This window comes from Capra hircus, chromosome 19 (genome assembly GCF_001704415.2).
Source record: "Capra hircus breed San Clemente chromosome 19, ASM170441v1, whole genome shotgun sequence".
Taxonomy (NCBI): Eukaryota; Metazoa; Chordata; class Mammalia; order Artiodactyla; family Bovidae; genus Capra; species Capra hircus.
In genome coordinates this window covers 21,011,853-21,038,646 of record NC_030826.1, presented here as the reverse complement: position 1 = coordinate 21,038,646, position 26,794 = coordinate 21,011,853, and the positions used below count along the sequence as shown (strand labels likewise).

The window sequence follows — 26,794 nt, the reverse complement described above, 5'->3', positions numbered from 1 at the left end:
TTTAGTTCTTCTTCACTTTCTGCCATAAGGGTGGTATCATCTGCACATCTGAGGTTATTGATATTTCTCCCGGCAATCTTGATTCCAGCTTCTGCTTCATCCAGCCCAGCGTTTCTCATGATGTACTCTGCATATAAGTTAAATAAGCAGGGTGACAATATACAGCCTTGATGTACCCCTTTTCCTATTTGGAACAAGTCTGCTGTTCCATGTCCATCCACTTTGCCTTATTTTTAAAATTTTATTTATTTGGCTGTGCCAGGTTTTAGTTGCAGCATGCAGGATCTAGTTCCCTAACTAGGGAAAGAACCTAGGCCCCCTGCATTGAGAGTGCTGAGTCTTAGCCACTGGACCTCCAGGGAAGTCCAATTCTGCCTTACTGTCTTTTCTATAGACTTGTCCTTAACTGAGGGTATTCACTTTTTGTTTATGTAGTGTCCAACAAGTCTTGGTTGAATGCTCAAAGAAGGATGAATGTGTTAGGTCAGGTTTTCTAGAAGTGGAGCCTAAGAAAGGGATGCTATGTGTGAGTTATTCACTGAGGGAGTGCTTTTGGGAGAAACCTTTGAAGGTCTGAGGCAAACAGGATGGGGAATCGGAAGATGCTAAGGGACTTCCTTGGTGGTCCAGTGGCTAAGACTGCACTCCCAATGCAGGCGGCCTGGTTCAATCCGCGGTCACAGAACTAGATCCTGCATGACAGTGACTAAGAGTTTGCATGCTGCAACTAAGACCAGGTGCAGCCAAATAAATAAATATTTTTAAAACTGTGATTTCAGGTGAAGTTTATCCTCAGCCTGATCCTAAAAGGAGCTTTGGAAGGCAAATTGCACCCACACTCTGCCCTACCTTGAAGTAGGGGAGAGGTCTTTTGTCATTCATTAGAGCTCTAAGCAGAAACAGATACATCTTGACCTAACAGTTGAGTTTCCACTATCTGTGAGTCACTACAGAATGCTAAGAATAGCCAGCTGTCTCCCACCATTAGTAGCTAAAAATACAGACTCATGGATGTAGAAACGAGTCAAGCAGAGTTCCCCATGGACCATAACATAGTTCATGTCTTCTATAAATATTACTCATTAAGAGGCTGCCCAGGAGGCTCAATGGTAAAGAATCTGACTGCCAATACAGGAGACGCAAACAAGCTTTCCAACCCTGGATTGGAAAGATCCCCTGGAGAAGGGAATGGCGACCCACTCCAATACTCTTGCCTGCAGAATCCCATGGACAGAGTAGCTGGGTAGGCTGGAGTCCATAGGGTCGCAAAGAATCAGACACGACTTAGCAATTAAACAACAACAAAGCTCTAAGCTGCTCTGGGTGTGTGTTGGGGAGGCGTTTACAGAGCTCTTAGGCCCCTCCTGGAGAGGGGCTCCCCTTGCTCCTCCAGGGACAATTACAGGGTGAGTTATTAGCAACAGGACCTGCAGCCCCTGGCAGAAGATACTTGGGCAGGGCACTGACAGCACCTGTGTCATTGAGGGACCTGAGGTTTTCATAGAAATGTAGCAGCTCCTTCTTTCCCTCGGGAAGTATAAACACCTCCTTTTATCTCTTTCCCCCTTTCCCCATCTACATGATATTGAGATGTCATTCCTTTTAGGTATCTGTAAAAACGCTGGTGCTTAGCACGGCCTCAGAAAAAACATTTAGGGAATTCCCTAGTGGTCCAGTGGCTAGGACTCTGTGCTTCCACTGCAAGGGGCATGGGGGCATGGGTTCAATCTCTGGTTGGGAAACTAAGATCCTTCATGCTGTGGGTATGGCCAAAAAAGCACGTTTATAGTTCATAACACCAATCCTGTCATGATAGAAAGGTTATGCCCTTGTTTGGCTGTACCTACCCCTTGCTGCAGCTGGGCCATGTCTTCATGATAGCCATAGTAGTGAGGCATCATGCTAAGCTTCCTTGGTCAACAGAGTTCCTCAAAAGGCACCTGCTCTAAGTTATACACAGGAATCCAGGGTTGTAAGTCTGGGTGTTAGAAGGACTCTTGTAAAACTCTTAACCAGGACAAGGAATAACTATATGGAAAGGAACTTAAAACTGAATGAACATTCTGGTATGAGGCCAAACTGAAATTGAATTAACATAGGTACTTAAATGTCAAATTGCCTACTAGCCTGAGATAGGTTACTGCCTATTCAACTATTCTGATCCTCTAAGAAGCAGTGTATTCTAGTTAAGCAGGTGTATTCTAGTTAAGATCTGTTTTTGCAGTAGTTTAATAACATTCTTTGCATTTCACACATGAGAGTCATTCAAGGTAATCTAGAACTGGGTACTTATTAAAGGCAACATTCTCTGTCTCCTCCCCATCTTTGCACCAGCTTGTCTTTTTTAAGTTAAGAAAAAAGAAAAGCAAATGTCCGCAGGCTAGCTAACATTAAGAGGATGAGCTCTGATTAGTGATGTGGGTGTATTTTTCATAACCATGGTGGGTTTTTGTTAATTCTGTGTTAATAAGAAAATTATAAAAAAATAAAACACTAAATTGAAATCTGTTTTAAAAAGAACTTAAGGGGGAAAGGATCCAGGCAGACAAAGGTCTACAGTAATTTTCCTTTAAAGTCCAATCAGAATGAGAGCCATTATATTCATAAGAAGCAGAAGCTGGCAGTCAAACAAAACAGGTGGTGAGGTATGTCCCATACCTGAAGATGCATGTCTTCCTAAAGACGACAGAGGGATTCTTGTGGATTTCTGTTAGACCCTGCTGCCCTGTGACCATCATATTTCGTAAAACATAGTCTGAATCCTTGAAAAGAGGTAGAAATTTCATTACAGAGAGGAGTGCTTAAACTTCATGCTTTCATTGAGACTTTGGGGACAAATAAATAGAAAAAAATTTAAAAAACTTAGGCAATATAAAATGTTTTTCAAGTTATAGGTCAAGGTCAATATAATTTTGAGCCACAGTGATGCCAAACACTTGGCAGGCTTCTAGGTTTGGGCCTCAGAACTTTTTTTCCCTAGACTGATTCATTCTATTGGTCTTCCCAACCAGTCTCATGGTTTATGTTTTGTTTTGGGTTGTTTTGGTAAAATATATGCAGCATAATATTATTATTTTTGCCATTCATAAATGTGCTATTCAGTGGGATTAGAGACATTCACAGTGTTGTGTAACCAGTTGAACGGTTTTAAATATAATTTACTTACCAGCCTGGATTTCCCCCAAATGCTAAGCTCATATATCCAACTGCCTGTTCAATATCTCCACTTAGATATCTAACAGACATTTCAAATTACAGTTTAAAAAATGTTTTTCAATTCAGTAGGTGAGAAATTATCTTTTACTTAGATTTGTATTTCATTATGAGAACAAATGAACATTTTTCCTATGTTTGTTGACCATTTGCACGAGGTTTTTTAAAAAATAAAATTGTCTTCTGCTTATTTTTCTTTTGGATTTTCAAAATCCCACTGATTTTTATATAACACTGTTATTCTCTGCCAGATATATGGCAATTAATTGTGTTTATAACTTTGGTGCAAGAAAGTTTTACATTTTTATGTCATCAATGTATCAACCTCACTTTAATCACTTCAACCTTTGAGACTCAGCCATCCTTCCCCAGACTACGGTTGTAAATTCCCCCCATTCTTCATTTTCTTAGCTATTCTCATGCATTTATTCTTCCTCCATATGAAGATTAAATCATTTAGCCAATTAAAAAAATTATGCTAGAATTTTTCTTGCAATTTTGTTAAACTTAAAAAATAACTTTGGTAAAATATTAGATTTTTTAAAAAGTTATATTTATGGGGAGCTGCTATCACTCTTAGCCTGAAGGTGGTGATGGTAGTCAGTCGCTCAGTCATGTCCGACTCTTTGCGACCCCATGGACTATAGCCCACCAGGCTCCTCTGTCCATGGGATTATCCAGGCAAGAATACTAGAGTGGGTTGCTATTTCCTTCTCCAGGGAATCTTCCTGACCCAGGGATCAAACCAGCTTCTCCTGCTTGATAGGCAGATTCTTTACCACTGAGCCACCTGGGAAGCCCAAAGAGGTAAGGAGAGGAAGCAATTACCAGAACCTGGAAAAGACAGCCAAGCAGAGAGGACCGTGTGACTAAAGGTACAGTGGTCTTTTTTTTTTAATTCCCAACTTTTATTTTTGGCCTCCCCACTCTCTAAGTATCAAATCACTTTCTTCTTGAATCAAAGATTGTATACTGAATACGTTTAAAAGACAGCTGAGTGCTGTCTTTCTCTAACAGGGAAATATTTTTAACAGTAAATTTGAAATGTGTGTGATCCAAGGAAGGATAAAGAAAAAGAACAGATTATGATCGCTTATTTCCCATTAACATAAGATTAACATAAGATTTCATACATTGAGGGCATGGAGCCCTCTTCAAGCAGACATTCTGAGCAGGACTATTGCTCAAAAATGTTGAAAAAGAGAATGTATTAGCAGTTTTCATAACCCACAGAGATCACTTGACTTCTTGTCTCTCGAACGGAGACCTGGGGGCCGGGAACTCTTCTTGCCACACCGAGCCCCCAGGATGGCCCTTCATTGTATTCGGGTATAGTGGCCTTTTGTTGAAGAACACAGCTAACCCAAAGCAACCTAGAGAGGGAGAGCCAAAAGCATGAATACCCCAACCTCACTCTCCTTCTGCCTGCCAGCCTCCTACTGGTGCCTTTCATTGGACAAACCGAAGCAGGAGCTACCTTCTCTGAGTTGGGCTCAACGAAGTATGTAGAGATGGCAGTGATGCTGGGTGTGATGCTGTAGAGCCAGCCGATGCCAGTGATCACAATATGGAGGATGTGCTCCCGGCTGTGGACGTAGTGATAGGCAGCACTAAAGACATTGGCAACACCCTGTAGAGACAGAAATTTAAATTGCCTTCTCTTTTAAAAATAGTGAAATAATTAGTAATGCATCAATTGAATTATCTTTTTTTTAAATTTTATTTTTGCTTATTTGGTGGCATCGGATCTTAATAGTTGCACACATGGGTTCTTCATTGTGGTGTGTGGGCTTATTTGCCCTCTGGCATGTGGGATCTTAATTCCCTGACCAGAGATCAAACCTGCATCCCCTGCCTTGGAAGGCAGATTCTTAGCCACTGGACCATCTGGGAGAGTCCCCTGAATTATCTTTTTAATTAATGATCATCTGTTGTTACTGTTCTTGTTGTTTAGTCACACAGTTGTGTTAGACTCTGTAACCCCATGGGCTGTAGCCCACCAGACTCCTCTGTCCATGGGATTTTCCAGGCATGAATACTGGAGTGGGATGCCATTTCCTCCTCCAGGAGATCTTCCAGACCCATTGATCAAACCTACAGCTCCTGTATTGGCAGGCAGATTCTGTATCACTGAGCCACCAGAGAAGCCTGATAATCATCTACTTCCTAAAAATTATTCATTGGTTCTCAAAAGGCATTTCATAAGTGTTCTAAAAAGTGTTTCAGGTTCCACTATGAAAAAATGAAACCAAAAGAGTAAACAGAGATCTACCGGAAAATCCATCTAACTTATTATGTTTCCTGATAATCATCCAGTGAAATCCGTGGTATATACTATCAGAAAGCAGTGTCATAAGAAAGAAAAGAAAAATGTTTAAAAGCCAACAACTAATGCCAGCCTTGGACAGATGGGTAAGAGCTGCCCCAATCTGATGCAAGATTAATGTCTGTGTTTTTACATGCTGTCATCAGATCAGCTGTGCAGGTATGCTGGGTTCCCAGGCCTGCAGTATCCTAGATTACACGGTTTTCTTCGACACATAAAGAGAGCCTGTTCCACAGAGAAAGGATCAGAAACCCTTAGAACCGATCTGTGGTCTTGTTGTCAAGAAACCCTAGGATGGGACTTCCCTGGTGGTCCAGTGGTTGACACTTCACCTCCCAACGCAGAGGGTATGGGTTCAATCCTGGTTGAGAAGCAAAGATTTCACATGCCTCTTGGCCAAGGAACCAAAGCATAGAAGCAATGTTATAGCACATTCAATAAAGACTTTAAAAAATGGTCACATCAAAGAAAACTCTAGGAGGAACCACAAATTCTTCAAAAATATCTGTATTTTATATTATGACCCAAGGCATCTAAAGGGTAACTCAAGAGCCTTTACCTCCAAGGGCTAGGAGGTCAATTTAGAATTCACTTTGACGTGTTCTCTAATAAGACCATGATGATTGCAGCCATGAAATTAAAAGACACGTACTCCTTGGAAAGAAAGTTATGACCAACGTAGATAACATATTAAAAAGCAAAGACATTTGTTTGCCAACAAAGGTCTGTCTAGTCGGAGAAGGCAATGGCACCCCACTCCAGTACTCTTGCCTGGAAAATCCCATGGACGGAGGAGCCTGGTGGGCTACAGTCCATGGGGTCACTAAGAGTCGGACACAACTGAGCTACTTCGCTTTCACTTTTCACTTTCATGCATTGGAGAAGGAAATGGCAACCTACCCCAGTGTTCTTGCCTGGAGAATCCCAGGGACGGGGAAGCCTCGTGGGCTGCCGTCTATGGGGTCATACAGAGTCGGACACGACTGAAGTGACTTAGCAGCAGTCAAGGCTGTTTTTTCCAGTAGTCATGTATGGATGTGAGAGTTGGACTGTGAAGAAAGCTGAGCGCCGAAGAATTGATGCTTTTGAACTGTGGTGTTGGAGAAGACTCTTGAGAGTGTCTTGGACTGCAAGGAGATCCAACCAGTTCATCCTAAAAGAGATCAGTCCTGGGTGTTCATTGGAAGGACTGATGTTGAAGCTGAAACTCCAATACTTTGGCCACCTCATGTGAAGAGTTGACTCATTGGAAAAGACCCTGATGCTGGGAAGGATTGGGGGCAGGAGAAGAAGGGGACGACAGAGGATGAGATGGCTGGATGGCATCACTGACTCGATGGACATGAGTTTGGGTAAACTGTGGGAGTTGGTGATGGACAAGGAGGCCTGGCGTGCTGCGATTCATGGGTTCACAAAGAGCCGGACACAAATGAGTGATTGAACTGAACTGAACTGAACTGAATGATAATTTGGAGTATAGTTCACCATACTTTTCCACTTTGCATCTTAATATCTTCACATCATTCTTATGTCAGAAGAGAATGAAACTTATTATTAAAAAGATGTCCAAGGGAACAGATTCTACCACTTCCTCAATTGTACATCCAGTAAATGAGAGGGGAAAAATTTAAATAATGGTAAATAAAAATCAAGAGCATCCAAGGGAACAGATGATAGCAACTTCCTGATTGCTGCTACATCCCAGTCCAATGCCTCCACAGGATTTTCAATCTTCCTTCACTGAAATTTTTATTCATAAAATTAAATAAAAAATTTTTTTCTTTTTGGCTGCACTGTGCAGCATGTGGGATTTTAGTTCCCCAACCAGGGATTAAACCCATGCTCCCTGCTATGGAAGTGTGGAGTCTTAACCACTGGACCACCAGGAAAGTCCTAAAATTAAATTTAAATGCTTGTAGAAATGGTCTAGTTATTTTATAATCTTAAAAGTGCTTTCCAGGGGCTTCCCTAATGGTCCAGGGGCTAAGACTCTGCATTCCCCATGCATGGGGCCTGGGTTTGATCTTTGGTCAGGGAACTAGATCCCATGCTGCTGCTGCTGCTGCTGTTGCTGCTGCTGCTGCTGCTGCTGCTGCTGCTAAGTTGCTTCAGTCGTGTCCGACTCTGTGCGACCCCCATAGATGGCAGCCCACCAGGCTCCCCCGTCTCTGGGATCCTCCAGGCATGAACACTGGAGTGGGTTGCCATTTCCTTCTCCAATGCAGGAAAGTGAAAATTGAAGACGAAGTTGCTCAGTCGTGTCCGACTCTTAGCGACCCCATGGACTGTAGCCCACCAGGCTGCTCCATCCATGGGATTCTCCAGGTGCCACAACTAAAGATCCTACATGCTGCAACTAAGACCCGGCACAGCCAAATAAATAATAAAATAAATAAATACATATTTTTTAAAAAGTGCCTTTCCTTTTTTTAGTTTCTTTTGTTTAATTTATTTTCATTTAGCAGATAGTATAAGATACTTAAACACCATTTTCAAACAAGTGACCTAATTTCAAAAATCTATTTTATTTAGTTAGTTAGTTATCTTAATACTTATGCATTTATTTGACTGCCTCGGGTCTTAGTTGCTGCTCGTCGGATCTTCATTGATGTCATGCAGGATCTCTGGTTGTGGCCTGCGGCTCCCAGGCTTAGTTGTTCCTCAGCAAGTGGGATCTTAGCTCCCCAACCAGATAGCAAACCCATGACTCCTGCATTGGCAGGCAGATTCTTAACCACTGGACCGCCAGGGAAGTCCCCTCAAACCTATTTTAATATTTGGGGGTTCCTGGGTGGCTCAGTGGTAAAAAAAAAATCCTCCTGCCAAAGCAGGAGACACAAGTTCAATCCCTGGGTCAGAAAGATCCTCTGGAGGAAGAAATGGCAACCCATTCTGGTATTATTTTTGCCTGGAAATCCCATGGACAGAGGAGCCTGGTGGGCTACATTCCATGGGGTTGTAAAGAGTTGAACATGACTGAGCGACTGGGCACAGTCTTTAAATAAAACTCCACTGATAACCCAGAATAAAACCCACACATCAACCTTGATATAAAGATTTTTATTTTTATTTATTTTTTCTATTGTTCAACAGTAAGCATCATGGACTTTATTTTCTGTTAAGTTTAAGCTATTATAATATTTTAAAGAAGAAATACTGGATAATCAACAATTTTACCAAAGAAGCCATAGCATTACAGGTCATGAAAAAGTGCCACTCCCTTTTTGAGATCTAATTTGAAAACACGAATATTTGAGAAACATTTAGGCTTTTCCTTCATTCTTCATCCTCAAAAATTATAACACTAAAATCAAGAACTATGGTAAGGCATATTATATTTAGTACCATTTGTGTAAAAAGCAAAGGATTTCTAGGTACCACTATAAATAAAACATAAATATGTCTCTTCTATAAGTTCATTCCTACTTTTTGGGTTTTAGTTAGTAGTCTAATAGTTGGATTTCAGTTCTATAGCAGAAAATGCTGTTCCTACAATTAATACCATGGGACACATATTAACAAGCTTCCCAGACAATCTGAGGCATAGATATGCAACTGAGTCTGAGTCCCTCCGTGTGTAATAGGGAACCTCTCCAAAGACTGACACATGTATGATGACATTTATATATATAGCTTTACTGTATGTACGATGACACCATTTATATACATAGCTTTACTCTCATCTGGTTTCAGGTTTTACTTTTTCAAAAAGTATAGGAGAGGCTATCCTATCATTGATCTTGAAGAACTTTTCTATGTCGTACCTGATAGAATCTGATCTCGTGCGGTAGGAAGATGTTAATTTTCTGGGGATCTCTTAGAGTGTCAACAGCCAAGACCCCAAATATCCTCATATATGCGTCCTGAAGGGGCAGAGCCAGTAATGAACCATTGTGATCGCTCTTCTTGCGGGAATGGTTCCAGAAGTAGATGTTCCCATGGTGCTGAACTTGGGGGACGTGTATTGGCTTCCCTTCATCCACTACTGTAAAGCTGAGGAACAGGAATATGAGAAAAGGAGAAAGGCACAGAAGAGGGCTTTAGACTAAGCCATGCAGGACACTAGATCAGTCCATCCATAATCATTAGTGTTATATGTCAGAGAAGTGGACTCAGATAAAATTACCAGTTTGGAGAGTCTGACTTGAGAGAAAGATTTTTTAAAATAAGCTTAATAGTGTGTATATTGAACAAAAAGAAAGACTGCACAGAAAAAAAAATGAGGATAGATGAGCCAGATACAGTCAGATTAGGGGGACACAATGGAAAGGGCTAGAAATTAAGGGTGATTATGTTGTTATAATGGCTGTAATACGAATCCAGCTGCTTTTGATTGGGGTCTATAAGTGTTATTGGCAAAAGATTGCTACAAAGAGATATAATGTCAATAAAATTTGACATAGAGTTCTTGCACTATGACAGGCAAAAAAAAAAAAAGCTTAGATCATAACAGAGAAAACATACATAAACAAGATGTTGTTGTTTAGTCGCTAAGTCATATCCTACTCTTTTGCTACCCCATGGCGGGTAGCCTACTAGGCTCCTCCGTCCATGGGATTTCCCAGGCAAGAATGCTGGAGTGGGTTGCCATTTCCTTCTCCAGGGGATCCTCCTGACCCAAGAATGGAACCCGAGTCTCCTGCATTGGCAGGCAGATTCTTTACCACTGGGCTACCAGGGAAGCCCATTTAAACAGGATGTGGAGACATAATTTGACTTTATTTTTTTGGGCTCCAAAATCACTTCAGATGGTGACTGCAGCCATAAAATAAAAAGATGCTTCAGTTCAGTTCAGTTCAGTCGCTCAGTTGTGTCCGACTCTTTGCAACCCCATGAATTGCAGCACACCAGGCCTCCCTGTCCATCACCAACTCCCGGAGTTCACTCAGACTCACATCCATCGAGTCAGTGATGCCATCCAGCCATCTCATCCTCTATCATCCCCTTTTCCTCCTGCCCCCAATCCCTCCCAGCATCAGAGTCTTTTCCAATGTTTCAACTCTTCACATGAGGTGGCCAAAGTACTGGAGTTTCAGCTTTAGCATCAGTCCTTCCAAAGAAATCCCAGGGCTGATCTCCTTCAGAATGGACTGGTTGGATCTCCTTGCAGTCCAAGGGACTCTCAAGAGTCTTCTCCAACACCACAGTTCAAAAGCATCAATTCTTCGGCACTCAGCCTTCTTCACAGTCCAACTCTCACATCCGTACATGACCACAGGAAAAACCATAGCCTTGACTAGACGGACCTTAGTCGGCAAAGTAATATCTCTGCTTTTCAATATGCTATCTAGGTTAGTCATAACTTTCCTTCCAAGGAGTAAGTGTCTTTTAATTTCATGGCTGCAGTCACCATCTGCAGTGATTTTGGAGCCCCCCAAAATAAAGTCTGACACTGTTTCCACTGTTTCCCCATCTATTTCCCTTGGAAGAAAAGTTATGACTGACCTAGACAGCATATTGAAAAGCAGAGACATTACTTTACCAACAAAGGTCTGTCTAGTCAAGGCTATGGTTTTTCCAGTAGTCATGTATGGATGTGAAAGTTGGACTATAAAGATGAGTGCTGAAGAATTGATGCTTTTGAACTGTGGTGTTGGAGAACACTCTTGAGAGTCCCTTGGACTGCAAGGAGATCCAACCAATCTATACTAAAGGAAATCAGTCCTGAATGTTCATTGGAAGGACTGATGTTGAGGCTGAAACTCCAATACTTTGGCCACCTGATGCGAAGAACTGACTCATTTGAAAAGACCCTGATGCTGGGAAAGATTGAAGGTGGGAGGAGAAGGGGACAACAGAGGATGAGATGGTTGGATGGCAACACCAACCCAATGGACATGAGTTTGAGTCAACTCTGGGAGGTGGTGATGGACACGGAGGCCTAGTGTACTGCAGTCCATGGGGTCCCAAAGAGTTGGACACGACTGAGCAACTGAGCGGAACTGAACTGGAGACATAATTTACAGAGCAGGTACAAATAATTGAACTGATACTGTGAAGCAAAGTCCCTACATGAAAACCAATGCCCAAGAGCAAGCTCTAGAAAAAATTAGGTGAAATCACCCAAGACTGGAAACCTATCACCTCCTGCTTGAATAACTTTGGTGACCTGAGGCATTTCTCTCTTGGACAGCTAACTAGGAAGGATTTCAGTGCTACTTTACTTCACAAAAGGAATTTTTTTCAAAGGAAAGGTGAAACCGTCTTTAGAAATTCTTACCTGATCCCCTTCATGTCCCTGTAGAGCACTCTTTTCAGAACAAACGGAGCATCGTCTAAAGTACAAGCTACATTCCTCAATAGAACGTTCCCTCTATCAGGCAGAAGTAGGTTTTCTTCTAAGAGGGAAATGTGAGCACTGATCTTCTTATTTCCATGGGCTTCAGCATCCTGTGGCAAAATGTTTCTGACCATTTATTTGCCAATTGCCAAAGAGCTATTCTCTTAATCATGTCTCCCTTCATTAGCCAATCTGTGCATCTGACCCCAATAATTTCATTTTCCTGAGTAAATGATGCATATATTACCATAAATAGACAGTGGGGGAAAGGCTGACACCACAGCTATTCCTGAAACCTGAGTTTCAGTGAGTAGAACAGATTTACTTTATGCCAACCAGACCAGTTCTACTAAAAAAAAAAAAAAAAAATCTGTCAAGTCTACTTATATTTAGAGGTTTAAAACTTGGATCCCTTTGAACCATACTCATGTTGTATGGGCTTCAGTTGAAAGTGCTTATTTTAGAGAGCTCAGGCAAGAAAGATGATTCATATTTCTTGACCATCCACTATGATGTGAATATGGGAAAATGCTCTCAAGAAATTCTTAACATAGTTTGGCTGTGACATTTGACTTACATCATTTCAGGAAAGGATTACTTGGGGCTCCAGATTGCAGACTATATGCAACTAGTATTTCTTTTTCTTTTCGGCTGTACTGCACAGCATGTGGGATCCTAGTTCCCTGATCAGGGATTAAACCCATGCCCCTTGGAGTAGAAGCACAGAGTACTAACCAATCGACCTCCAGGGAAGTCCCACAACTACTATGCCTAATTAAAATAACTGAAAATTCTATGTACCTAAAATATTATAACAATATTCTGTGTTAACACATATGCCAAGTATGGGTATAAATTGGAAATATGAGAGACACTTTCTCTGATATTTTTCTCCTCCTCCTATAAACTTGAGTTTGTTCTTTGTCCTTTTCTTTTCCCTTCTTGATTCCTCCTTTTCTACACAGAAAATCAATAGACTAACAAAAATGTAGTAGTAAGATGTCTCTAAGGGCATGGCAGATTTCTGAAGCAAGTTGGAACAATAACTCTTTTGCCTTTTGGCTGAGTCCCCTGCAGTGGAAATGCAGTGTCTTAATCACTGCACTGCCAGGGAAATTCCAATATCTCTTTTTCTGATTGGTCTACTGTTCCTGGTCCCATCATTTCCAATTATTGATATAGTGGAAAATTAAGCCATTCAGGAGATGATTCCCATAATCATGTGTTGCTATTTAGCTGAGATGAATGACATAGTTTCCCTGGATCAATGGAAGCTGTGATACTTGTAGAAGACAGCCATGCTGTTCCTGCCTGGGAAAAGCAGTAAGCTGGAAGTGTCCGAGGAAGGCAGCAGAGCTGTGGATGGTGGTTCATCCAGGTCATGTCTTTTAAGGGACAGGATTCTGCAATAGTCTCAGCTTATTTCTAGGCAGTGCTATGAACTATTGTGTCAAGTTGGATTCTACTTTATAATGACTTTATAATTTAAATAGTTCCTTTTATTTTTATTTTTAATTGGAGGGTAATTGCTTTACAATGTTGCATTGGTTTCTGCTGTACAACAATGTAAATCAGCCATAAGTATACACATATATCCCCTCTGTCTGAAGCCTCCCTCCCACCACCCCCCAAATAGTTCCTTCTAAAACTGACTTACAAAACAGCATGCAAGGGAAATATAGCTTAAACTGCTTGAACATCTCCTTACTGCTTTTTTTTAAAATGTCAGTTTATTGTCTGTTATAGGTTTCTTTGACTCTTGGCACAAATGAAATTAGGAATTCCAAGACATAATTCTGTTTCTTATACCTTTCCTCTCTGCTTCTACCTTGCCAATCTGCAATCATTCCAGTTGCATCTTTACTAGGTTTGGGGTCATTGTAAAACATTGGAATGAGTAAAAATATCTACAGTAGAGATTTCTCAAGAGAATTTTGTGTGTTCCTCCTTTGCAACCATTGAACATCATCACTTGGGAGGAAATGTTTTTCTCTTATATGTCACTTTAGAAAGCACACCTGGGTGAGGGCCTTAAAGGTCTCCGTGTACACTGGCTCCAAGGACACGCCACTTGTCTCTGCAGCACGCTGGATTTGGTGCAGCCACTTTTGTCTGGCACAATTCCTCAGACTCTCAACATGGCTCCTTTCTAAAGAGTTCATCAGAAACTCCACAACGCTCTCCAGAACTTCTTCTTCATTGCCCCTGAGTTCAGAGACAACCAATTCTATGTATTTCTGAAACTGTTTGGAAGACAATCTCACTTCGTGCCCAGGGTGTAGCTTTGGAAATTGGACATGTAGTTTAGCTAAAAGACAGAAACATAAGACCAAAAACTAATCAAAAGTTCATTCACCTGTGGGGGAAATTTGCATTCTTACAGCAAATCGAAGCCTCTAACGACTGCTTCTCATGGAAAACCAGGTATATCAAAGGCATCTCCAATGGATGTCCAATGGAACATCTTATAGTGACTGCCTATGCTGAACTCAAGATGATTCCTATATCATCTATTTTTTTAAGTCTATTTATTTATTTTTAATTGGAGGATAGTTGTTTTACAGTACTGTGTTGGTTTCTGCCATACAGCAAGATGAATTAGCCACAGGTATACACATGTCCCCTCCCCTTTGAACCTCTCTCCCACCTCCCACCCCATCACATCCCTCTGGGTTGTCACAGAGCAGTGGATCTGAGCTCCCTGAGTCATACAGCAAATTCCCACTGGCTATCTATTTTACATATGGTAATGTATATTGTTTCATTTTAATTCTACCTCTCAGCAGGTGAAACCTTATAACATCATCCTCAGGTCCCTTAAATTCTAGAATTCATCGTGTCCAACTCCTTTGTTTTACCCATGAGGACACCTGGCTCTATAGAAGTTCAGTAACTTGCTCACGGTCATGTGATCACTTCAGTTCAGTTTAGTTCAGTCGCTCAGTCGTGTCCGACTCTTTGAGACCCCATGAACCACAGCACGCCAGGCCTCCCTGTCCATCACCAACTCCCGGAATTTATCCAAACCCATGTCCATTGCGTTGGTGATGCCATCCAACCATCTCATCCTCTGTCGTCCCCTTCTCCTCCTGCCCTCAATCTTTCCCAGCATCAGGGTCTTTTCACATGAGTCAGTTCTTCGCATCAGGTGGCCAAAGTATTGGAGCTTTGACTGATGTTTCAGCTTCAACATCAGTCCTTCCAATGAACACCCAGGACTTATCTCCTTTAGAGTGGACTGGTTGGATCTCCTTGCAGTCCAAGGGACTCTCAAGAGTCTTCTCCAACACCACAGTTCAAAAGCATCAATTCTTCGGTGCTCAGCTTTCTTTCAGAGAAAGCAATGGCACCCTACTCCAGTAGTCTTGCCTGGAAAATCCCATGGATGGAGGAGTCTGGTAGGCTACAGTCCATGGGGTTGCGAAGAGTCAGACATGACTGAGCAACTTCACTTTCACTTTTCACTTTCATGCATTGGAGAAGGAAATGGCAACCCACTCCCGTGTTCTTGCCTAGAGAATCCCAGGGACGGAGGAGCCTGGTGGGCTGCCGTCTATGGGGTTGCACAGAGTTGGACACGACTGACGCGACTTAGCAGCAGCAGCTTTCTTTATAGTCCAATTCTCATATCCATACATGACCACTGGAAAAACCATAGCCTTGACTAGACGGACCATTGTTGGTAAAGTAATGTCTCTGCTTTTTAATATGCCGTCTGGGTTGGTCATAACTTTCCTTCCAAGGAGTAAGTGTCTTTTAATTTCATTGCTGCAGTTACCCTCTGCAGTGATTTTGGAGCCCAGAAAAATAAAGTCAGCCACTGTTTACACTGTTTCCCCACCTATCTGCCATGAAGTGATGGGACCAGATGCCCTGATCTTAGTTTCTGAATGTTGAGATTTACCAACATTTTCATTCTCCTCTTTCACTTTCATCAAGATGCTCTTTAGTTTTTCTTCACTTTCTGCCATGAGGGTGGTATCATCTGAGGTTATTGATATTTCTCCTGGCAATCTTACTTAGTAAAATATAAAATATCAGAACCCAGCTCTCCTGGCCATCATGTAATTAATTTTTTCTTTCATGGACCATGGTTCTGTGTTATGAGGATTTCCCATCTTGTAAGTGGAAACCACCTCATTAGACCCAATTAATGAAGAACACCTGACAGTTGATCAACTTAGGTAACTTTAAAGATCAACCAATACAATGACTTTTGAAAGGGCTGAAGAACTTTACTAACCCTTATCATTTTTTCTCTCACGCACCATATACTTTAAGAATTTGAAATCTGTTATGCCAAAGTCATCAGATAAATCCTTAAACCCAGTGAAAAGCAAAATCATTTATCCTGGGATCTAAGCAGATGAAGGAGAGAACTTATTATATGAGAATTTTAGTAGCTTTTGATTGAGAAGAATTGATCAGAAGAGGAAAAATATAGAAGAAGAGAAAGTCATTAAAAAAAAAAAAGAAAGTCATTAAGGAGAATACAAAGTTAAGTAAATTTAGGGGAAACTTACAAGTCATTCAGACTTGAGAGGTGAATCAGACCTTGCAGAGGCAGAAAGATAAAATGAGAAGGGAAAGTAGGCAGGACTGTGAAGTGGGTTTGGATTGTTTTATGGGTATGTGTAGCTAGGTATACAGAAGGAATCTAACTATGTAGAGTTAAGATATTGGACAAAGCCCTCTACAACAGTTTAACTCTTGATTGCTCTGACATTTTCTACATTCCCATCAGCAATGCACAAGGGTTCAAATTTCTTCATATCCTTACCAACACTGTTATTTTCCATTTAAAAAATTACAGTCAAACAATATAAGCAAAAAAAGCAAAAATAAATTAATGGGGGTATATCAAACTAAAAACTTTCTGCACAGCAAAAGTAACAACAAAATGAAAAGGCCACCTACAGTATGGGAGAAAATATTTGCAAATCATATATCTGATAAGGAGTTAATATCCAAATATACAGCAAACTCATAGAACTCAATAGCAAGAAAAAAAAATCGGACTGGAAAATGGGCAGAGGAACTGAATAGACACTTTTCCAAAGAAGACATGCAAATGACCAGAGGCGCATGACAAGATGCTCAAACATTATTAATGAGTGTACCAACTTTCATTACAAGAGAAGTTCTAGGATTCTAATATACAGGGTGATGATTATAGTTAACAATACCACATTATATACTTGAAAGTTTCTAAGAGAGTAGATCTTAAAGGTTCTTACCACAAAAAAGAAATGGTAATTATGTGAGATGATGGAGGTATTAACTAAGCTGTGGTAATCATTTCACAATATAAGCATATCAAATCAATACATCGTACAGCTTAAATTTACACAATGTTACATGTCAATGGTATCTCAATAAAACTGAAAAAAAATGATAGCCACACTAGTACATGTGAAGTGTGAAATACTATCTCATGGCTTTAGAACAACCAATATTTTAACTGTATATATATATATCATAATAATGAGGAAATGGCAACCCACTTCAGTATTCTTGCCTGGAAAATTCCGTGGACAGAGAAGCCTGGTGGGCTGAAGTCCACGGGGTCACAAAAAGTTGGACATGCCTGAGCACACATGCATATCATAATACTGGGAAACTTGAAGCCAAGTTGTTACCACAACTTAAGAAAATTCTTCATTTTTACCTTTCTTCATAGATTCTTTTTCCATTCCTTCCTTGTATGTATATAAGAGTTCATCAATTTCCTTCAGATCCAGAAACCCTGAGCCATCACTGTCCCACTTCTGAAAGAGGGCTTTTAGGAGAAGTTCCCGTCGGATTTGGGAAGCATTTTGTCTAGCCTAGGGCACACACAGGATAACAAAGCACAGAAGATATATCTGTTTATTATGCTAGCTGGCAAGCTTCCCTGGTGGCTCAGATGGTAAAGAATCTGCCTGCAATGCAGGAAGCTCCCCTGGAGAAAGGAATGGCCACCCACTCCAGTATTCTTGCCAGGAGAAGTCCATGGACAGAGAAGCCTGGTGGACTACAAAGAGTCAGAGATGACTGAGCAACTAACAGACACACACACACGTACACACACACACAGACACATATGCTAGCTGGCATCTTATGCTTATTCCCCACAGAGAGCAGCACTATTTATAGAAACAGCTTTACTTTGGGACTAAGCAGGATACGAATAGTAAAATGAAACATTTAATTTTAATTCTCTTAATATCAGTTTTTATGTCTCAATAAACATTTTCTATGTTTCAGCTCTAAGCTAGAAAGCAGGCATTTTCTGCATTGAACTAAAACACATTCATTTAGGAAGGGGACTCACTCCTCGAGAATTATTCCTCTCCATTCCCTTACTAGTTGTTCAGCAATGTGATAAACACATTGGGTGATCTTCCTGGCTTCCTTTTTTCTCTACCATGCGGGATCTAAGTTACCTGACACCCCAACCAGGGATCAAACCCATGCCTCCTGCATTGGGAACATGGAGTCTTAACCACTGAACTGCCAGGGAAGTCCCTGCCTGGCTTTTTTTTTTTTTAATTTATTTTATTTATCTGTTTATCTATGGCTGTGCTGGGTCTTAGTTGCAGCATGTGGGATCTAGCTTTCCTGACCAGGGAGTGGACTTGGGCTCCCTGTACTGGGAGCTCAGAGTCTTAGCCACTGAAGCACCAGGGAAGTCCCTGCCTGGCTTCTTGATGAAATATGTTTTGTAGTGAAGGGCGATGGATGATAGTGTTCAAACAACAAAAAATGACTGTGTTCAAAAATTCTTTCTTATATTTAACATTGGCCTGACATTAATTTTACTTACCATTTAGATTTTTTACTAGATTACGTTAACTAGATAGTAACTTATCTAATCAAGGTAGAGTTTATTGATAAAAGAAAGTGAACACATACCATCTGGTTAAATGATAGGAACTTCAATTGAGGAGGAAAAAGGAATATCAACTCTAAATTAGATCGAGAAGACTCATAAGACTGATAAAGTTACTGAATATGCTTGATGAACCTAATTTATATATTTCATATAAGAGTACACAAATTGTTCCTATCAGCAAATGTGTTTGCATATTTCATCCAAGTAAGTAGTAATTTCTTAAGAAAGATGAAGCCCACTACCTTGGTGTACCCCAAAATATGTATTCAAGCCACAATCATACCATTATGTATGTGCCTTTGTAAATGTACTCACACATCAGACAGTGGACACATACACACACATCTTTGCACATGCAAATATCTGCTCCTTGGACTCTGCTCTTCAAGATTTGGAGAAGCAAAAACACAGCTATATAGGAAACCATCTCCTGCCATCAGCAATCATGTTCTTATTAGAGGAATGAATTCTCTGGAGTGTGATCTTAGAACATTTGACAATAAAATGAAGTATTTAATTGCCATGCTAATTAAGTACCTAATTAGCATAAGCATTCACAACCAAAATTAGTACTTAAGAAGAGCTAGTCTAGAAGGAACTGAGGTTGATAGATTTTTTAAATTTTAATTTTTAATTACAAGATAATTAATTTACAATACTGCGATGGTTTCTGCCATCCAGATGCAGGTGCTTAGTCGGTCAGTCTTGTCCGACTCTGTGACCTCATGGTAGCACACCAGACTCCTCTGTCCATGAGGATTCTCCAGACAAGAATACTGGAGTGGGTTCCCATGCCCACCTCCAGGGGATCTTCCCAACCCAGGGAGCAAACCCAGGTCTCCCACATTGCAAGCAGATTTTTTACTGTCTGAGCCACCAGGGAAGCCCATACATCAACATGAGTCAGTCATAAGTATACATACATCAACATGAATCAGTCATGGGTATACATGATAGTGACTTCACTTGTTTTATTGGTAAATAATATTACTCACCTTTTCTAAGCCACTCATTTTCTCTTCTTTTGTTTCAACAAAGCCCTTCTTAAAAAAGGAGATGAGGGCTTCACTGACACTCAAGGGGGAATCTTCACCAACAAATGTCTCCAGGAGCTGCACAAACTGGAGTAGATTGAAGGAAACTCCGTTGAAGGCACTCCTACCCTTTATTTCCTTGTAAGACTGAATGTTTCTGATAATTGAGTGGAGGTCTATCAAGCAAGAAACATACATCAAACAGTGACACGAACAATTTTATCAAAGTTCAGGGAAAATATATGAGTACATATTGTAATGAACATCTACTACCTTTTTTCCTACCAGGAGTCTATGCTGCCTTCATGAGGACAGCACCCCCTTTTTATTTTCAAAATATCCTTTATAAAGTTTGGGTTTTAGTTGTTGTTCTCATTTTCTCTCTCTCTCTCTCTCTTTTTTTTTTTTTGCATATGGGATCTTATCATTTTACCTTTCACCAACAAGTAGTAGAACTTATAAGATCAAAAAATTTTCCTCCTGTCTGCAGTTTCTTTTCTCATTTAAGAATGGATCAAATAGACTGAACCCATGCCCCCTGTATCGGCAGCACAGAGTCTTAACCACTGGACCACCAGGGAAGTCCCTAAACGAATCTTTTATTTATTTATTGGTCTTCATCCTTTTGTCCACGCCTGGTGACATGTGGGATCTTAGTTCTCCGAAGAGGGATCGAACCCATGCCCCTTGCATTGGCAGTGTGGAGTCTTAACCACTGGACTGCCAGGGAAGTCCCCCTCCTTTTTTTTTTTTAATTTGAGAAAACATCTCTCCCTGGTTGTCAGTTTTGATGTATCAGGTAGCACTGAGCCTCGCCCACCCTTGCTTCAGGATAGCCATGTGATACAGGTCGGGCTAGTGATTCACATATGACAGCAATGGGACCCACTATAGGCCAATGAGAATTAGCCCCAGGACTTTTGGGGCAACTACTGGGGGAGAATCACTGGTCTTATACTCTGACTCCTAAACTAGTAGGATGTAGGCTTAGAGATGCTCTCATGGAAATCTTTGCCACAATACAGAGAAAATCACCTAAAACTGAAAGTTACACAGAGAAGAACAGGGCTGAGAGGCAAAGAGATAGTGTCCGGCTGCTATTATTGAGCCCTTGGATTCATTTGTGCCTGAAGCCAGCTGCAGTGTGGACTTGCTAGTTAAATAAGTCTGTAAATACCACCACTATAACCTCTCCCTCAAGAGGCTTGACTCATATATTTATTTTGAAGCTTGATGTTATAACATGAAGTATATTTCATAGAAGAGCCTGGTGATTTACGATTGATTTACTAACTAATTCAATCATTCATGCACTGATGCCTTCCATATGAGATCTGATGTAACTTAAAAAGAATCAGCCATGCAGTTGTCAAAATGGTAGAGCAAAACTGAAATAAGTAAGATCAGGAGAAGAGGAACATGAAGTAGCAGGCAACAGAGCTTAATCAATGCTATACAATTTCACCAAATATTTGGAGGATATAAAGTTTGCTATTTGATCCATTCTTAAATGAGAAAAGAAACTGCAGACAGGAGGAAAATTTTTTGATCTTATAAGTTCTACTACTTGTTGGTGAAAGGTAAAATGATAAAATAGCATTGCAGTAAAATACGAATACTTGTTGGGATAATTGTTAAATACATGGTTTACTGAGAGCTAAAAGCTATTCTTTGCTCTCTCTGTTGAGTAGATCTTTCTTTGTAAGTCTTCAAAAACAAGACAGAGCCTCACCTGCCTCACATAGTTAGATGTAGAACTACAAGGGAGAGGAATTGCTGGAATGATTTATATTGTTCTAATATCTAATTCCCTTTGTATATTTGTATCTCTATTCCCTGGATCATAGATTTAGAGTGGTTTCAGGGCCACATAACCATAAAAAAAAGTTGTATACAGTTGGCCCTTTGTAGCTGCAGGTTCTGCATCTGTGGGTTCAACTGTGGATCAAAAATATTCAGGAAAAAAAAATCCAGAAAGTTCCCAAAAGCAAAACTTGAATTTGCCACACATGGGCAACTATTTACATAGCATTCACGTTGCATTTTCAACTATTTACAAAGCATTTACATTGTACTAGGTACTATAAGTGATCTAGATTTAAAGTATATGGGAGTTATATGCAAATACTTGTCCGTTTTATATAAGGGGTTTGAGCATTTTGAATGTTGGTATTCATGGTGGGGGGAAATTTTGGGTGGGTAATAGTCATGGAACAATCCCCTGCAGACACTAATGGACACCTGTACTGACACGTATGCTCTAAAGAGCATTACAGTAGCACTACATGTACACTACCACCTGGAACAGTCATCTTGAATATGTTTCGGTCCATTGGCTCAAGGACAAAACGGTGCAAGTGTCACCCAGCCATTGTGCCTTGGCTAAGTCCAGTCCTTACCACTGGGAACCACAGCAAATTAAAGGTTATCAAATTAGAGCGCCATCTGTTCTTCCTGGCTTTGTTAACACGTACCTGCGAACCTCGGGTTATCATAGATTAAATTTGCCTGTTCCTCGTCTTCATGTTTGGCATACTTCATGTTCCAGTTACAAGTCAGAAGTTCACCTATAAGATACATATGCCATAATATAGTCAACTTCACTTTCACAATGCGTTTGCTCTGGAGTATGCATGAAAGGAGAATTAAAGGAGGAGTCACCTGTCCATGATTTTCCTTCTATTTTTTGGGACTTGGGTTCGCAGGATTTATCTTTCTGAACTTCCTTTTTAGCAGGTTCTAAAAGGTATAAAAGAAAATGCCTATGAGTTGGAGATTATATATTCTAAAGTTAATAAATGAAAGACATATCTTGCATACAGAACACAAAAACTTTCTTTTGGGTCCTTGTATATGTTATATCATAATGGTATCATTTAATAACTTAATCACAAAGATATCACTTAATAGCTTTAGTTTTTGAGAGCAACTCTGTGACAAAGGCTAGGTATTGTACCCAAATTTGGCCACGCAAAATGAGGGCTATATTTCCCAGCCTCCCAGACTGCAGGTGTCACTATGTGCCTGAATTCTGATGAATGAACAAGATAGAAAGGAAAGGAAATGATGTAATGTCTATCCTTTTTCCTTTCTCCTCGCCTACTGGTCAGGATGCAGACATGGTGGTTAGCTATCTTGGAGTGTGTGGCTGGAGGAGACACAAGGCAGAAAGAGCTTGAGCCACTGTTGATTTCTTGGGGCTCATCCATCAAATAAGTTTTGACTTTTATATGAGAAACAAAGAAACTCCTGCCTTGTTTAGACATTGTTATTTTGTTTTGGTTTTGTTTGTTTTTTCAGACACTGTTATTTTGGATCACTGTTACAGAGAGTCAAAATTAATAGTAACTTCACTAATTTTTTAGGCTGTGTTCCCACTATGTAAGGAGAACCAGAAAATTAGTAGCCCTGTTCTGGAAAGAAATAAATATAATACTGAAAAAATGAAAGATTTCAAATTAGTTAATGATAGTGTAAAATCCTTAACACAGGTTACCTATCTCTTATGGGTTTTAACTAAGAACTTTCTTTGGGACTGTAGAACTTTAGAATTTTTTTTTTAATGCTTACATAGCATATTAAAAAGAAGAGAGTATTATTTTGCCAACAAAGGTCCGTAAAGTTAAAGCTATGATTTTTCCAGTAGTCATGCATGGTTATGAGAAGAATTGGACCATAAAGAAGGCTAAGCACTGAAGAATTAATGTTTTTGAGCTTTCTTGTTAAAAAAGACTCTTGAGAGTCCCTTGGACTGCAAGGAGATCAAACTAGTCAATCCTAAACAAAATCAACCCTGAATATTCATTGGAAGCAAGGATGCTGAAGCTCCAATACTCTGGCCACCTGATGCGAGGAGCTGACTCATTAGAAAAGACCCTGATGTTGAGAAAGATTGAAGGCAAGAGGAGAAGGGGACGACAGAGGACGAGATGGTTGGATGGCATCACCAATTCAATGCACATGAGTTTGAGCAAGCTCTGGGAGATGGTGAAGGACAGGGAAGCCTGGAGTGCTGCAGTCCACAGGGTCTTAAACAGTTGGACACAACTGAGCGACTGAACAGCAACAACAACTGAGGCCTTAAGTGACATGGAGATTGGCTCTCGAAAAGGTTATAATTCTTCAACTAAAAGGGCATAAATTTGCATAGGCAATTCCCAACAAAAGTCTTCTGCAGAATAAATATTTGAAATCCAGGGTGCTTTCTGTCTTAAATATGACCTTCAGAAACTCTTCTAGGACATCTTATATGCAACTTAAAAAAGTGAGATACTTTAAATTTGAAATAAAAGAAAAAAGTGATTTCTAATATCAGATACTCCATTTAAAATAAAACAGCTTCTGTGCCTTTTCAGAAGTCCAGTGAAAATTTCTACAAGTAATACTACCAGATTTCTTCCTTACAAATGGGCTTCTAGTGTAGAGGGATTTCTAGGTAAATCGACAGTAGAGACTTTCTAGTTTGCATGTAATTGATTGCTCAAAGTATAGACTCATGTTGAATAGCAAAATATGTCTGAAGTTTGCATGACCGTATATGTCACAAAAAGGTCCTAACCGAAATGAAGATTTTTCTGCAGATTTTAAAAACCGCTCTAGGAAAAAAGGAGCTGATGTAGGAAAGTGACATTACTACCTGAAAGATGATCTTTTGGGCTTGATACTCCAATTTTCTCTTGCAGTTCAGGACTTATGAAGAGTAGTTGTTCATATGGTTGTACTTGAGTTCTTTCTTCCTGTGGAGGGATTTCAGTGTGCTCAAAGGAAATAGATTCCCTAGATGTTTTACTTTCTCCTATGATACTACCTTTTCTCGACCGTGAAGTTAAGTCTGTGTCCTGTTGTTCTTCCCAAATTGTTTCTCTGGGTGACTGTGGCTCTGCAGTTGACCCTCTGTGTGGTCCTTGATCTGACTGTGATTCTCTGTGTGCTTCCTGTCCTGCCATTGTCCCTCTGGGTTGTCCTTGATCTGATTGTGACTCTCTCCCTGCTTCCTGTTCTGCAGTTGATTCTCTGGGTTGTTCAAGATCTGATTGTGACTTTCTGCGTGATCCCTGTTCCTCAGTTGACTTTCCATGTGATCCTTGTCCTGTTGTTGACCCTTCATGTTGTCCTTCTGTTGTAACTGATTCTTCAGAGAGTCCTTGTTTTGCTGTTGATTCGATGTAGGTTCCTTGTGGTACTCCTTGTTCTGTTATTGGCTCATGATGTGGTCTTTGTTCTGTTATTAACTCTCTACTTGATCTTTGTTCTCGAGTTGACCCTGTGTAGGTTCCTTCTTTTGATACTGATTCTTTGTTCAGTTCTTGTTCTCCAGTTGACTCTTCAGGTTGTTCTTGTTCTCTGGTTGAAATTCCATTTGGTCCTTGTTCCACAGTTGCCCCTCTCTGCTGTTCTGGTGGGCTTTGTGGTAGTGTTGATTCTCTATAGTGTTCATGTTGATCTTCTGGGCTTGCTAATAATTTACTTTGGGTTTTGCTAAAATGTTTTTCAGAAGGTAATGTATTCATCTCTAAGAGAACATTGTCAAAGTCTTCATAAATGTGTTTCTGATTATCCATGTCTCCCCAGAACTCAGGTAAGTCTATCTCTCCAAATTCAACAAATGGCCCTAACACAGAAAACAAAACATTTACCTAACCAATTGATCTTATAATGTAGAATCAGAGCTAGTAAATTAATGCAAAAAAGCAGTAGGCACAGTAATGGTGCCCACAGAACTACTGCTTTAAATGAATATCAATTACATTTCCCAGCAACCCAATAAAAAACAAAAAGGTATCTAAAGGAACATAAAAGATGCTCACTACTGGAAATTAGAAATAATCCCTTCCTAAAATATATGGAAATGAACATGATTTCTTCTTTTGATGCTTGAAGAGTAGCTTAGACTTTCAAGGCAAATAGAATTTATCCTCTCCTCTTAGTCCTCCACAATAAACATAGCATAGGGCTGAGGAAAGAGCAAATGTCTTCCACCTCAAACCCTGCCACTTTTGACGACACAGGAGGGTATTATGCTAAGTCAAATAAGGTGGACAGAGAAAGACAAATACCACATGATCTAACTTATATCTTTAAAACAAACAAATAAAACAAAACAAAAGTTGACTCATAGATACAGAGAACAAATGGGTAGTTGCCAGAAGGGAGGGGGTTTGAGGTATGTGTGAAACAGTTGAAGGGAATTAAGACATGGAAACCTCCAGTTATATAATAAATAAGTCATATTACTAAATAATAAATAATATACAGCATAAGGAATATGGTCAATCATTATAACTTTGTAGGGGGACAGAATGCTACCAGATTCATCATGGTGATTATTTCCTATCATATAAAAATGTCAAATCATTGTGTACATTTGAAACTAACATAATATTGTACATCAATTTTATTTCAATCAAAAAAATGCTGGTAGAAAAAAACAATTTTCTTAGAAATCTTAGAATTCTAAGTTGGACATTAAAACTGGAATTACCATTACCAACTTAATTTCCAAAACATTCAGGTTGTCACTAAAGCATCCCTTCACTGGAATTCTAGCTCAATTCTGACTTAACAACTTTTAGTATTGCACAGTAGTGAAAAACACATCTAGTTCAACTAGATGCTAATGGTAATTACCATTGTATGGCATGAACAACTAGATATAGCCATCATGATCTAAGGGAGGTGGTATATGGAGGGATTCCATGGTAATAGAATGATGTTGTTTTATCACATCCGTGTACTGCTTCACTCCAGCTTGAGCATACTCCCTCTGGGTGGCACTTACATTGTCTTGGGTTTCGGAGTATACCTTTGAGCACTTTTGAACTTCGGTCATAGAATGTTTCCAGCAAGGCCAATGTCCTCTGACGATCCAAAAACCCTACCTAAGCAGAAAGTTGGCAATCAGTTGTTACATGAGATTTGAAACTTTTATGTAGATGGAATATTGAAATTCCTAACTATACTTTTTATACCCAAATTTCTGCACCTTCTTAGCTCCAGTTCATACTTATCTTAAAACACTGTCAATAGTGTGTTTCACACACTGTTGTGTCATATAATCCATAATATGT

At 40.0% G+C, this 26,794-nt stretch overlaps 1 protein-coding gene across 1 annotated transcript in view; it reads right to left on the bottom strand.

The window, feature by feature from the left end:
* Nucleotides 1–26,794, bottom strand: part of EFCAB5 (EF-hand calcium binding domain 5) — a 94,973-nt gene that overhangs the window by 11,406 nt on the left and 56,773 nt on the right. The window contains exons 9-19 of the mRNA XM_018063990.1: nucleotides 26,506–26,605; nucleotides 24,364–25,338; nucleotides 22,389–22,466; nucleotides 22,202–22,294; nucleotides 19,689–19,903; nucleotides 17,488–17,644; nucleotides 13,838–14,127; nucleotides 11,760–11,929; nucleotides 9,304–9,532; nucleotides 4,691–4,843; nucleotides 2,659–2,762 (exon numbers count right to left, since the gene is read on the bottom strand). Of these exons, the coding sequence (XP_017919479.1) occupies nucleotides 2,659–2,762; nucleotides 4,691–4,843; nucleotides 9,304–9,532; nucleotides 11,760–11,929; nucleotides 13,838–14,127; nucleotides 17,488–17,644; nucleotides 19,689–19,903; nucleotides 22,202–22,294; nucleotides 22,389–22,466; nucleotides 24,364–25,338; nucleotides 26,506–26,605 (2,564 nt within the window). The remainder of the gene's footprint in view (nucleotides 1–2,658; nucleotides 2,763–4,690; nucleotides 4,844–9,303; nucleotides 9,533–11,759; nucleotides 11,930–13,837; nucleotides 14,128–17,487; nucleotides 17,645–19,688; nucleotides 19,904–22,201; nucleotides 22,295–22,388; nucleotides 22,467–24,363; nucleotides 25,339–26,505; nucleotides 26,606–26,794) is intronic.